At 37.2% G+C, this 13,765-nt stretch overlaps 1 protein-coding gene across 1 annotated transcript; it reads left to right on the forward strand.

Annotated features, from left to right (window-relative positions):
• Window positions 1-981: 981 nt before the first annotated feature.
• On the forward strand, window positions 982-13,647 carry LOC106749942 (the record flags this gene model as incomplete). Its single annotated transcript, XM_014629918.1, has 9 exons — window positions 982-1,119; window positions 8,022-8,157; window positions 12,120-12,293; window positions 12,373-12,452; window positions 12,533-12,665; window positions 12,779-12,916; window positions 13,026-13,184; window positions 13,261-13,383; window positions 13,452-13,647. Coding segments are annotated over exons 2-9 (1,120 nt in total), but the record flags the coding sequence as incomplete, so codon positions are not given.
• Between the last annotated feature and the right edge of the window lie 118 nt (window positions 13,648-13,765).

Here is a 13,765-nt window from a genome sequence, read left to right on the forward strand (position 1 = left end):
CCCGGAGCGGAGGGCACGCGGTATCGCGCCTCCTTACAGGAACGGCGAAGTCGGCCGGGCGAGCCTGGCCAACGTGCAGCCGGCGGCAGTAGATTCTCGGTTTCGCGGCGGATACGGTGGTACCTCCGGTAAAGTGCGGACGGAGAGACACGTGTCGTCTCTATATTCGCGGCGCGGTACGCGGAACGGTATTCCGGGGCGTTCGCATGCCCCGGAGGCGCAGGACCCGGTGACCAGAGTGGAGTGGCCGAGGTCGAGAACACTCGACAGAGGCGGCGAACACACCGCCCTTACTCGTGCCGATCCCCAAGTCCGTCACAGGCAAGAGGGCCGGGAGCTCCCGGTGGAGACGGCGAACACACCGTCCCGAGATGGAGGTTTAGGAGTCCGGTGCCCGCGACTTCCACGGGAGAGACAGCGTACGCAGTACCTCGTTCTATCCGGATGGTAGGATGTCGAGTCGGCTGCGAACGCACAGCGGTGACAGCGTACGCACCGTCGCTGTCTCTCGACTTGGGGATCGGGATCCGGAGCAGCTCCGATCTTACGATCCGGCTGACTCCGGCGGAATCAGGTCTCGATACTGCGGCGAAGCGGTCTTTTATACCGCTCCCGAGACGTTTTTCCAACACGTGCGCGTTTGACAACAATTGTTGTTGCCAACGTGTACACGTGTCGGACGTGTGCGCCGCGCGTGGATTTGTTTATTGGCGCGAAGCGCCGTTCTGCGGCCGACGGATGGTCGGTCGGCCGCGGTGTTTGCCGCGGGGGGGTGCATCGTCGCACTACTACTCAGTCATGTTGCCCGTGTCCGGGCGTGGCGACCTCTCTTACATGCCTGTGAGTGCGCACGTTGATTATACACAGGCATATGGGACCTACAGTTTATCGCCGGTTCCGAACGGCACTAATTCAAAGAGGTTCTCATGGCAAGAATACTCTCGGTAGTTTGCCATTGCCTTCCGAGAAGAGACACGAGCGTAAATGTTTTTGGCTTTATATCCTGGATCGAGAACTCGGGATCGCTAGTATGGCAGACCCTTGCGCTATCTGCTATGCCACGTTCGCTCTCAAGCTTCTCGTTTTTCATCTTGGAGAAAGACTAGTGGAATAAGAAACGTGAGGGAGAACTTCGCATTTGTAATTTTTTAAAATTTTTAATAGCTTGTTTTGCAATTTTAGATCTAACATTGGAGCATGAAGCAATAATGTACCGTGTCTATTTAATAACACCGGCTGTTTAATACGCATTTTTTCTATTATAGCGTCAATATCTTGGCAATATTTTTCAACATTTACAGTTTCACCATTTTCAAAAATGAAAAATGCACAATACTCTTAGCAGACTACCATACAGACACTAAGACCTTACATGAATGAAGGCCTCGGTTACAGCATGTGTGTCGTATCGGCATCTAACCACTGCACAGAATGTCGACGATTATTATAAAAGATCCTTTTCATCACATGTTACTATTCGATTCAATGTTCCGTCATTATTATGTCAGGAAAGCAAAGAAGAGTTGACTTCCACGCGGCGAATCTTGTCTCTCAGACAATTCATGTAGTACCTACTTGTCAAGTTTTCTACTTTTCTCATGACCTTGAGATATTTGGAAACAGTCAAATAAAGAACACTGATATTGTGTGCAATATCTCGAATCGATAAACGCGAGTCTGCTTCATGTCTTTCAAAACATCAATCATTGATAGCGCATGGCCGTGAAGCAAATTGTCGAGTTTTGTATCACTGAACCGAAACTTTTCGAACCAAGGTCTGGTGGTTCGATCACTTATAAAATCTTCCCCAAAAGCAGTATTTATATTTCGCGTTGCTTCACTCTGACTAAGTTTGAATTGTACAAGAATATTATCTGCCTTTTCTTACTTTCCATGTTCCAAGAAACAGCGATTTTTAATGATGTAAACAATGTGATAAATAAGATTATGCGTGTAAAGTCACGTGTGAGGCATATTTTTCAAATATCATACATACAGCGACACGCGTTGCTAAGTAACAACACGTCTCCGATCGCGGTTAAAAGTGCGTGTCATCGAGAAGACAGCACCGTTCCGCACCTGTAATTCACCGCCGTAACTTGTGACAACCAGCTCCGGTTTCAGACGAAATAGTTTACACTAGCTCGTGTTTCGGTGTCGAAGTGGTGAGTTTATTGCCTCTGTTGTATCTTCACAGCCTCCGAATAGGACCAGTCCTTCCAATCATATTTTAACCGTTTTAGCGCCACGCAGCGCGATCGCGCTGTTCGCGTACTGTGGTTAAATGTGCCGCGATGTTTGGTCACGATCATCAATTCGCAACGCGCTCGGTTCTAAATTTTACAAACTTTTGAGTGTTTAGTATAACGTTTCTGATATGACTGATGAAATGAAGCGCGAGCGCGCCGAGCGGCATATTTCGACGAAAAAAAAGCAGCGCGATCGCGTCGATCGGCGTTACTCGCAGATAAATGAACGAAGCGCTATCGCGCTGCATGGCACAATCCGACGCGGATTTTTAAAAACCCCTGGCACTAAAACGGTTAATATAGTCCGGAGTGATGTGTTCACTGCTTCCGTCAAGTTTTCTCGATCCTCTAATTATGTTCCGCTACTGTCCCGAGCGGCAAATAGTCTGGGGTGATACATTCGCCGCCTTTGCCGAGTATTCTCGGTCTCGTCCGTCGTCAGATAGTGAAGGACCAACGAAACTGGGGCGGTATGTTTGCCGCCCCCGCTGATTATTATTATCAGTCTCGTCGTTCCCCAAAGTGGAAGAACGTTATACCGCGTTAAACTGCCGAACTGCGAATTAAAGACCCACGAACGTAAACATCTCCAAAGACCGACGTGAGTCGGCACCGAAATGCGCCATCTGAAAAATATTTGTCAACACCGCGCCGCGAGCCGCTACACATAGCTCGACCGAAGCGAACAGGTGCACCAGCATCCCATCGCGTTATCGCGACTAGCGACGAAACAATTGCGATTATACCGCATGTCAATACCGCATTTGTTTTGTAAACAGTTATATCGAAATCACTCCGATTGATCTCAAGCGCACATTTGTTTCTGAATATATTTATTTCGTTGTTATTTTGTTTTCTTTTATTATCATGAGGCACGAATCTCTTTTTTCCGAACCCGGCAATCTGGCGAGTTCACCCGGGATACTGCTCCCAACGCGACGTTAAACATTTAATTTCGCACTCGACGCCCGACCACGGGCAAATTGGACTGTCACAATTTAATCGATTTTTTTTATTTATATTATTTAATAAAACTACTTTTGTTTTTGCCCTACATTGTCTAGAAGCTGAGTTATTTTAATTCAAAGTCTGAAATCGCGAATTTACACTTAAGAAACGTCCAACTTTTGTTTGACAATGCAGTTGCTATATTTTTTGTCACTTGTGCTGAGTTGTGCTAACCTAGATCGATAGACCTCAATTCAACAGAACTTGCAGAATTCGATTATCTATCACGGTTCAAAAGTTATAAGGGTATGAAGTTCGAGATACAGATTAACGGAAGAACTGAAATCGAAATTTAATTGAACTGTGAACGGCGATGGTTTAATGTAAATTTACCATTAAGAAAAGTTGTACTTGTGTTGAACGGCGATGGTTTAATGTAAATTTACCATTAGGAAAAGTTGCTGTACTCGTTTAGCACAATCCAGCATAAATGTAGAAATTTCGAAAATAAAAAATTTTTTTTTATCTCTGAATCTTTTTACCAATTATTTTGTCAACCTTGCAAATTTCAGTATATCTGTAAACAGTTCTCTATCAAACTCGATTAGCACAACTTAGCACAACACGCAGAATTCGCAGAAGCATATACCACTCGATTGAAATCCGGCTATTTCGTCTCATTCAGCGGCGCGGCTGACCGTTCGTTATTTCACTTTTTCCGCTTGATATTCTGAAGCGAAGCGATTTCGTGTCGTTCTTGTTTAATAATGCTTATGTTCAATATAAGCAATTTTCTTTATTGCGTGTAAGCGCGTTGTGAATATACGAGGTCTGGCTATTAAATAACGAGACTGCGCGCGCAGAAGTCGTCCTAGAGAGGAAGGGGGGAAGCGAATGCAGCGTTGGATAGGTGGAAGTGTCTACTATTCCTGTACGAAAACTCGTTTTTGTCGCTGTAGTAGTATTTTTTTTATAGAGGTTAGAAACGAACGTGTTTTTTTCTCGTGCCGACAATGTGTGACGAAAAACACGAGCAACGGATCAATATGAAATTTCTCGTTAAATTAAAAAAAACTCCGACTGAGTGCTATAACTTGTTGAAAGAGGCCTATGGTGAGAATTCTCTATCTCGTGCGCGTGTTTTCGAATGGTATAAACGGTTTTCTGAAGGCCGAGAGAGCACCGAAGATGACCAACGTCCAGGTCGACGTTTCAACTCCGCAAACAGTGACCAAAATCAAAGAAATTGTGCGCGGAGATCGTCGTATGAGCATTAGGATGATTGCTGAGACTGTAAACGCCGATAAAGAAACTGTCAGAAAAATTTTACATGACGAATTGAACATGAAGAAAGTCTGTGCGAAGTTGGTCCCAAAAAATTTGACCTCTGACCAAAAGTTCGCCCGTCAACAGATCTGCTCAGATTTTCTTGAGAGGTTAGATGAAGAGCCTGAATTGATGGAAAACATCATCACTTGCGATGAAACCTGGATATTCCAATACGATGTTGAAACTAAGCGGCAATCCATGCACTGGAAAACTCCTGCATCCACAAGAATGAAAAAAGCAAGGATGTCGAAATCAAAATTTAAAGCCATGTTAATCGTTTTTTTTCGACATCAACGGCATCGTGATGACTGAATGGGTTCCAGAGGGTCAAACTGTAAACCAAACTTACTATTTGAAAGTTTTGGCAACACTGCGAGAGCAAGTTCGTAAGAAACGGTCGGAGTTGTGGAAAAACAAGTCGTGGATCTTGCACCAGGACAATGCGCCTGCCCATAACGCGCTGTCTGTGAAGCGTTATTTAGCCGCTAGAGGCACTCCAATGCTCGAACACGCGCCGTACTCGCCTGATTCAGCACCCTATGACTCTTTCCTGTTTCCAAAGATCAAGTCTGTCTTGAAAGGAACCCGATTCGAGTCGATGGAAGAGGTGAAGCGAAAATCGGCGGAGCTCCTAAATACACTTACAAAAGAAGACTTCCAGCATTGCTTTNCACGCACATAATATATCATATATAATATGCAAAATCGACGTTTGTTCCTCAAGTATTTTTACTTTCAATATAATCTTTATAATATATCTTTATACCAATATATTTTTAATTCTCCTTTTTATGCACGCATTCTTCTAATTCTTCTTCTCTTCTATGCATATTTTAATAATATTTATAATATTATTAAAATTTTTTAAAATTTAAAATTTTATTTTTTAATAATATCAAAAAATTCAATCTAATGAAAAATATCAGAAAAATAATTATCTAAAGAAAAATTGTGTTTCTAACTTTTGAAATAAAATTGTTTCTACATCATAATAATTCGACAAATTATATCTAAATATAAAAATAATTTTGAATTATAATATTACAGCCAGACATAATTTTAATACATCGAATTATTATCATGTAACAATATAATTTTAATTATAAAAATTATGTTGTGACTTAATTTTTATTTGACGATTTAAAATTATATCTAGACGAATTAAAATTATGTAAATAAAAATAATTTTGAATTTTTATTATGTCTAAATATAATTTTAATTCGTGGAACTAAAATTATATTTAGACATAATTTTAAATCATCGAATAAAAATTATTATATATCGCGGTAAAATAAAAACTTCGAATATAAATTATGTCCGGATGAATTAAAATTATGTTAGGACATAATAAAAATTCAGAATTATTGTTATGTACATAATTTTAATTCGTCTAGACATAGGCAAAATCGGTTAATCCAGTCATTAGAGATACTGAGATCAATTTTAGAAAACTTCTAAAGTAAACTTCGATTGTTCTTACGGAATAATGGCGGAAATTTTGAATATTTCATTGGAAGACCTGAGTAACGTTCAACTGTGTTCTTCCAGAAGCGTAATCTACCAATTTAACCTTCATTGGCTGGATCATCCTCCGATCTTGTGTTCATTGGCTGGATCAACCACTGATCTTGCTTTCATTGGCTGGATCAACCACCGATCTTGTCTTTATTGGCTGAATTATTCTCCGAGCTTGCCTCCATTGGCTAGATCAACCACCGATTTTGCCTTCATTGGTTGGACCATCCTTCAATTTTGCCTTCATTGGTGAAATTATTCGTCGATTTTGCATTTTTATAAATAAGGTAGTAGGACATTTTAACCTCTTTGCACTATACATCGGGTAAAGCGAATCCGGCGGTGTGTAAATTTTAAAGCCTCATATCTCGGTGATAGCTTACATAAAAGACATATAGATACATATACATAAAAGACAAATAGATAGTATTTTAAAAACGTTTTGACGTCAGTTACAGGACTATGTAATAAAAAGTAGGAGTTCTCATATAAAAATGGCGACGATCTCCATTTGACCTTGAAAAATCGATTTTTCTCGAAAATTGATTTTATCATTATTTGTCTCCTTTTAGATTATATAACTTTTGTTTGAAACATTTTTCCATATCTTCTATTTTTCGAGATATTTTTATGCGAAAGTTAAAATGGAACACTATATTAGACGGGAAGCGCTATTGTATAACGAATGCTATTTTATAACGTTTTCGATTTGCTGACTCAATCCGACTCGAGGAGTGTTCCGATACAATGTTGAATGAATTTCTACAATGTTGTAAACTATAGTATACGTAACGTGAACTTTAGATTGCAATACTGCAGAGATTATTGGCATTCTGCCTGAATCAGCTCGAGTCAGCAAATCGAAAACGCCAGTAGTGATAATGAAGCAGCCTTGCTATATACCATACATTCGTTGGTTCGTTCGTTTTTTTTTAAATGGCGACTAAAATGTGATTATGTAACGATTATTCCGCCGGTATTTTTAACATTCAATGTCATAGTTCCTTGCCAAAATACGATAAAGTTGTGGAAAAAGAATTCAGTATGTTTCTTGATTGAGCGCTGAGGACTCTTTATCATTGCCTGTCTCACTATTTCAGTATTTGAAGAAGCCTTCATAGACACAGGATCTGATGATTTCTGCTTCAACTGCTTTAGAAACAATTGATTGAAAGTTTCTTGGTTTAAGTAACTCTTAATTAACGAAATTAATTTTGTAGGCTATTAACTTTTAACTCAACTTAGTTAAAAATAAAAATTAATTTACTCAATCCTGTCGTAAATACGAGATATATTTTATATTTTATAATGAAAATTGTCACAAGATATAATGTGAAATAATTTGGAAATTATTCACTTTTCGATTATCTTACATTTGTATTTCTATAAGTACAATAACAAAGAGTAATATGTTTATGTTTAAAAAAATATAGATCCCATTTATATATAAAAGATTGAATTTCACTTTAAAATAACCTTTAAAAAAGATGTTAATAAAATATTAGTATTACCATCTTATATCGATCTTAAAAATATAGATCTTGCAGTTTTTATTTATAACTTTTTTCGTAAAATCAACTCTTTTCAATCGATTTCTGTGTTCATTTTAGGTATAAAAGTATTAGAGTAAGATCGTCGAAAAGTGAATTTTTTCCAGATATTTTCCAGATATTTCCCAGATATTTTACTTTTTATTCTAATATTTTTCAATATAAGATATGAAGTATCTCATAAAGTATTCACTTTCCGATAACATTATTTTAATACTCATACATAATAATATAAGAGAAATCGATTACTGATATTTATTATTGCATATTGATGCACTTGCAAAATACAACGAATTTTTTTTAAGATTTTTTAAATATTTGTTTATAACGATCGATTTCATCTGTCATTCTACGCACAAAATATATTAAGATGATGTTATCGAAAAATGAATACAATAATTTTACAATATAATTTTATAACAATTTCAGATATTGAAAGTTTAACAATATGGACCCAAAGATTAAAAAATATCTTACTAACGATACGATATTCAATGAAATAAATAAACGATATATAAGTTTGGAACCTAAGGATATAAGAGATACAAATGTGCTCTTAAAAACGGTAATTATTTGTATATATCCGTGCATTATTAAGTGTAAAAATTAATTCTCGGCCTTTTTAAATGAAAATTAACTTATTTATATAAACTCAGAATACACTTTAATCAACAAAGTAATCTCCAGCAGCATCTACCAGGTGTATGCATAAGTTTTTTTCCGGTTTAACTAAGAGATGGCGCCAGCGAAAAGTACGCAGCTTATTAATTTGACACATATGTCATTTTGTTCGTCTGACATTTAAAACCACAAACACACACAAGTTGAGTCCGCCAAAAACTAGCGTCTTTGTTTTATCGTTCAGTGATCATGTCGAGTTTTGTGCCTGAAAAAGAACATTTGCGGCACGCATTGCTTTTCTTATTTAATCAAAAGAAAAAGGCTGTTGAAAGTCATCGTTTGCTGGTAGAAACATATGGTGAACACGCTCCATCGATTAGAACATGTGAGACATGGTTTCGACAATTTAAAAATGGTGATTTCAATGTGAAAGACAGTGAGCGCTCTGGTAGACCACAAAAATGCGAAGACGGGAGTTTGGATGATGTATTGGATGATGACCCAACTCAAACTCAACGGCAATTAGCAGAAGCATTACATGTATCACAAGAAACAATCAGCAGACGTTTACGAGCAATGGGAAAGATCAATAAACTCGGTAAATGGGTCCCACACAATTTGAATGAACGTCAAATGGAAAATCGCAAAGTCACTTGTGAAATGCTGCTTCAACGCCACGAAAGGAAATCATTTTTGTATCGAATTGTGACGGGTGACGAAAAATGGATTTATTTTGAAAACCCGAAGCGGAAAAAATCGTGGCTTTCACCTGGCGAAGCCGGTCCATCAACACCAAGGCCAAATCGCTTCGGCAAGAAGACCATGCTCTGTGTCTGGTGGGACCAGAGCGGTATTGTGTATTATGAACTCTTGAAGCCCGGCGAAACCGTTAATACACAACGCTATCGCCAACAAATGATTAATTTAAACCACGCATTAATCGAAAGACGACCGGAATGGGCCAGAAGACATGGCAAAGTGATTTTGTTACACGACAATGCGCCGTCTCACACAGCAAAACCAGTGAAAGACACCTTGAAATCGCTTGGATGGGACATCCTTCCGCACCCGCCGTATTCCCCAGACCTGGCGCCAATTGACTATCACCTCTTCGCATCAATGGGGCACGCGCTCGCAGAGCAGCATTTCAGCAATTTCGAGGAAGTTAGAAAATGGCTCGACGAATGGTTTGCCGCAAAAGACAAGCAGTTTTTCTGGCATAGTATTCATAAATTACCTGAAAGATGGGCGAGATGTGTAGAAGCCGATGGCCAATATTTTGAATTAAAAAAAATTAATTTCCCTTGAAAATTACGTGTTTTTTTTTTTTACCGAAAAACCGGAAAGAACTTATGCATACACCTTGTATACATTTGCATTATTTGCTATCTTTCGAGTAGGTGACGATTCTTCTCTAGGTAAAAGGACGCTGGTTTAGAGTCAATAAAGTCGGTAATGCATTTTTCGACCTCTTTAAACGTTTTGCAGTTGGAATCTGTTAAATAATACTGAACCAAAACAAGTAAAAATCTGACGGGAATCTGATGAATAAAGAGGATATGATCAAATTTTCCAGCCCAACGAATCAAGTGTGTCCTTGATTGCTTTCATCGTGTGCGGCCTCGTGTTATCGTGCAATAGAATGACCGACCTAAATCTGTTTCTCGTAAAACGTCTCTTGTGTTGAATTTCGTTATTTAAACGTAAAAGTTCATGTTTGTAACGCTCAGCGGTAATAGTTTTACGCAGTTTTAACAACTCATAATATATCACAAACAATTCATAACATATCACCTTAAAGTCCAACCAAATGCATAAAAGAAGTTTCTTGCCATGAATATTGGGTTTTGCGATCGATGTTGATGGTTCGCCGGGATCAACTCACGGTTTTCGTCTTTTGAGATCGTTATAATACATCCACTTTTCATCACCGGTCACTATTTTATACAAAAAGTCTTTTTTCTTAAACCTGGATAACAGAGACAAAGCCGTATCACAGCGTCTCGCTTTGTTGTCAACGGAGAGTACATGCGGAACCCATCGACTTTCTTTTTGAATTTTGCCCAGTTTTTTTAACCAGATAGAAATGGTTTGTTGGGTAACTCCTAATGCTGCAACTAATTCTGCTTGAGATTGGCATGGATTTTCGACAAGCTTCTTCAAATCGTCGTCTTTTCTTCTTCGTTCTATCGTTCTATCTTTTTGGATTGTCCAAGACGTTCGTCATCCTCTAGGTTAAAATTTCTGGAATGTCTGGAACCACTTTTTATTAGAAAACACAGCACCTTCCCCTAATGCCTCACAATTTATTTTCTTTGCCTCGAACATGTTTTTTTTTAACTGAAATGCGAAGAGCAACAACGCCTAATGTGTTGCTTGTCAGACACCATCGTGTTTACTGCGTTCGCGATGATTTGTTTGAAGTTATGTATGTCAGCTATATATTCCGGTTTTATGATTTATCATGTGGGTACTATACAGCCCTTAAATTGGCGGCGAAAATTTTCCGCTTAAATAAGTGTTACAATTCATATAATATTAGAACCGAGAATTAATTTGTATATATATTAAGTGTACAAATGAATAATCCACATGTTTTTAAATAGTTAAGAAATTAGTTTTAAAATCAATTGATTTTCCCGTTCTTTTACGATTATGTAGTGTTGACATATAGCTATTAAAAATTATATTTAGTATGGCGAAAGGCCCAACACAACCTTCAAAAGTATTCAGTTCAGTAGAGTCAAACATAGCAACAGATAAGGTGCATATCAGACGCTGTATTCTTTATGAATTTAAACAAGGAAAAAATGCTGCAAGAGCATGCGAATCGATTTATTCTTTTCTCGGCAAAGGTGTTATATCGTATGATGTGTGCGCAATTTGATTTAAGCGGTTTAAAAGTGGTGATTTTAGTCTGATCGACAAACAATGTCCTGGAAGTCCTCGAAAACACGAGAACGATGATTTAGGACAATTGCTTGCTAGGGAATTCGGCATAAATGCAAAAGGAGCTTGCAGAGCAGTTGGGAATAACGCAGCAAGTTGTTTCCAAACACCTACATGAGATGGGTAAGATCTAAAAAGAAGGAAAATGGGTTTCGCATGAACTCATTGAAACTAATAAAAATCAACGTGTGGCAGCGTGTTTTTCTCTTCTCAATAAGCAGCGTCGAAAGTCTTTCTTGTGGAAAATCGTTACGGGCGATGAGAAATGGATACTCTATGACAATATAAAACGCCGAAAGTGATGGGTAAATCTCGGTGAACCATCAACATCGGTCGCAAAGCTCAATCGCTTCGGAAAGAAGATTCTGCTCTGCATTTGGTGGGATATCAAGGGCGTGCTTTATTATGAGTTATTGGGACCGGGTAAAACAGTTACTGCGGACTGTTACTAACGCCAATTAATTTGCTTGAATCAAGAATTAGAACAAAAACGCCCGTATATTGGTAAAGGAGATCGTCTTGTGAAATTGTTGCATGACAACGCCAGGCCACACATTGTCTCCAAGACAAAAGACACCATAATGAATCTTGGCTGGGACGTCTTGCAGCTCTCGGCGTATTCACCAGACATTGCTTCATCTGATTATCATTTGTTCCGGTCGATGCAACATGCTTTGTCCGATATTTATTTCCAATCAGTGGATGAGATCTGAAAATGGCCTTACGACTTTATCGTGTCTAAAGACACAACATTTTTTCGAGGTGGAATTCATCAGCTGCCTGAAAGATGGCTTAAAGTTATAGAAAGTAATGGCGAATACTTTGATTGAAAAAATTTGTTTTACTTTCTTTTAAAATAAATCTCGAATTTAGCTGAAAAATTTGTATTATTCGTTTGCACACTTAATAATATTCAAAATTTCGCATGTATTCGTATATTTACCATGTATATTACAGGTTCTTCAAGAGTTAATAAAAACTATGCAAATGCAAAACTCATTGTTTAAAAAAACATATAATAGAATTGTGTGGACTGGTAGTTTTTATAAAAAAACGAAGGTTGGCTCACCCGATGAATTTGACTTAAATTTAATTATTCAATTACCTTTCAAAAAAGCTAAGGGCATGAAGGTAATAGCAATGCTCTACTTAATAGAAAGACATACTATGTGTTTCTTACTCAATAATTAGTAATTATGAATTATTACAGTTTAACACAAACTTACCAGGTTATACTAAAATATATGACTGTGAAATTGATACATTAAATATGGATTCAAAAGCACTCCGGTATAATTCGTATTGCAATATAAAATTATTTTTTTTTAAACCAGTGCAACAAAAAAAAAGAAATATACTTTTTTGTTTAGAGATATGATGTCATTCATTGATGATCAATCGTATTTAAACCAAGAGAAATTCCGTAGATGGTTTGAAAGCGTCCTGAGTTCAGCAGCTAATAATATCGTCACCGATAAAAATAATAAAATCAACAATTATACTGTCGGTATATTATATTGTAAAACATGTTTCGAAAACATATATCATTTCATTCAAATTTGAATCAAAAGTACATAAATTTCTACTTATCTCTAAACATTCATCATTTTTTTTAGTTAAAAATTAAGAAATCGGGTCCAGCATTTACATTATTGCTGCAAATTTCTAATCGGTCAGTCAGTATTGATTTGGTTCCCGTCTTAGCATTTTCAAGTCGCTGTTATGCACCGCCATGCACTAGAACTTATACACAAGTATGTATCCCAGCATTGAAATAACCTGTATCCTTATTACATACTAAAGTAATTACTAAAAAGGATAAGGATTTTTATCCTGTATAATAATATCTGTTATTTCTTATAGGATTGCGATAGATACTGGTTCCTGGTTCCTAAACCATTAAACAATAAAAAAATTTTCGGTGCAGAACAAAATCGTTACTGGCGATTAAGTTTTTATGAATTTGAAAAAGATATTCTGTCTAAATACGGACGAGCTAAACCAATAATACGTCACTTAAAAGTATAACAATATCTTACGAAATTATAAATATTGATTAATATGAAATTAGCTTTAATAATAATTATTATATTTTTAGAAACTCAGAGATAATCAGAAATGGAAATGTATTGCCAGTTATTACATTGAAACGTTATGTTTCCACCATCTACATATCTTTGAAACATCTAACAAAGAGTCATCAACTTTTTTATTTTTTACGGTAGAGTTTTTAACGCTAAAAAAATTTTTTCTTTTATTGAAGTATTAATAAAGTAATAATACTTGTAGATGTTAAAAAAACTTTATGAAGCTTTCTGTGCCCGTTGCATAGAATATTATTGGGATAAAAACTTAGATTTATTGGAAAAAATCGCTTATGGTGAAATGGTAAATATGGAAGACAACCTATTTAATATTATAAAAAAGATCGAGAAGCAAATAATGGAGAAACCGGATGACCCATTCGCAATAGCTACATACATTTGTAAGTATTTACAATATTTGGGACAGGAAAAAAAATGTAAAATTTGAAATTTATTGTACATTTATTACTTTACTATACGAGGTCTGTTCAAAAAGTATCGCGAATTTTGTGTTTTTTC

Source organism: Dinoponera quadriceps, unplaced genomic scaffold (genome assembly GCF_001313825.1).
Source record: "Dinoponera quadriceps isolate SergipeBrazil2010 unplaced genomic scaffold, ASM131382v1 scaffold4679, whole genome shotgun sequence".
In the NCBI taxonomy this organism is placed as follows: domain Eukaryota; kingdom Metazoa; phylum Arthropoda; class Insecta; order Hymenoptera; family Formicidae; genus Dinoponera; species Dinoponera quadriceps.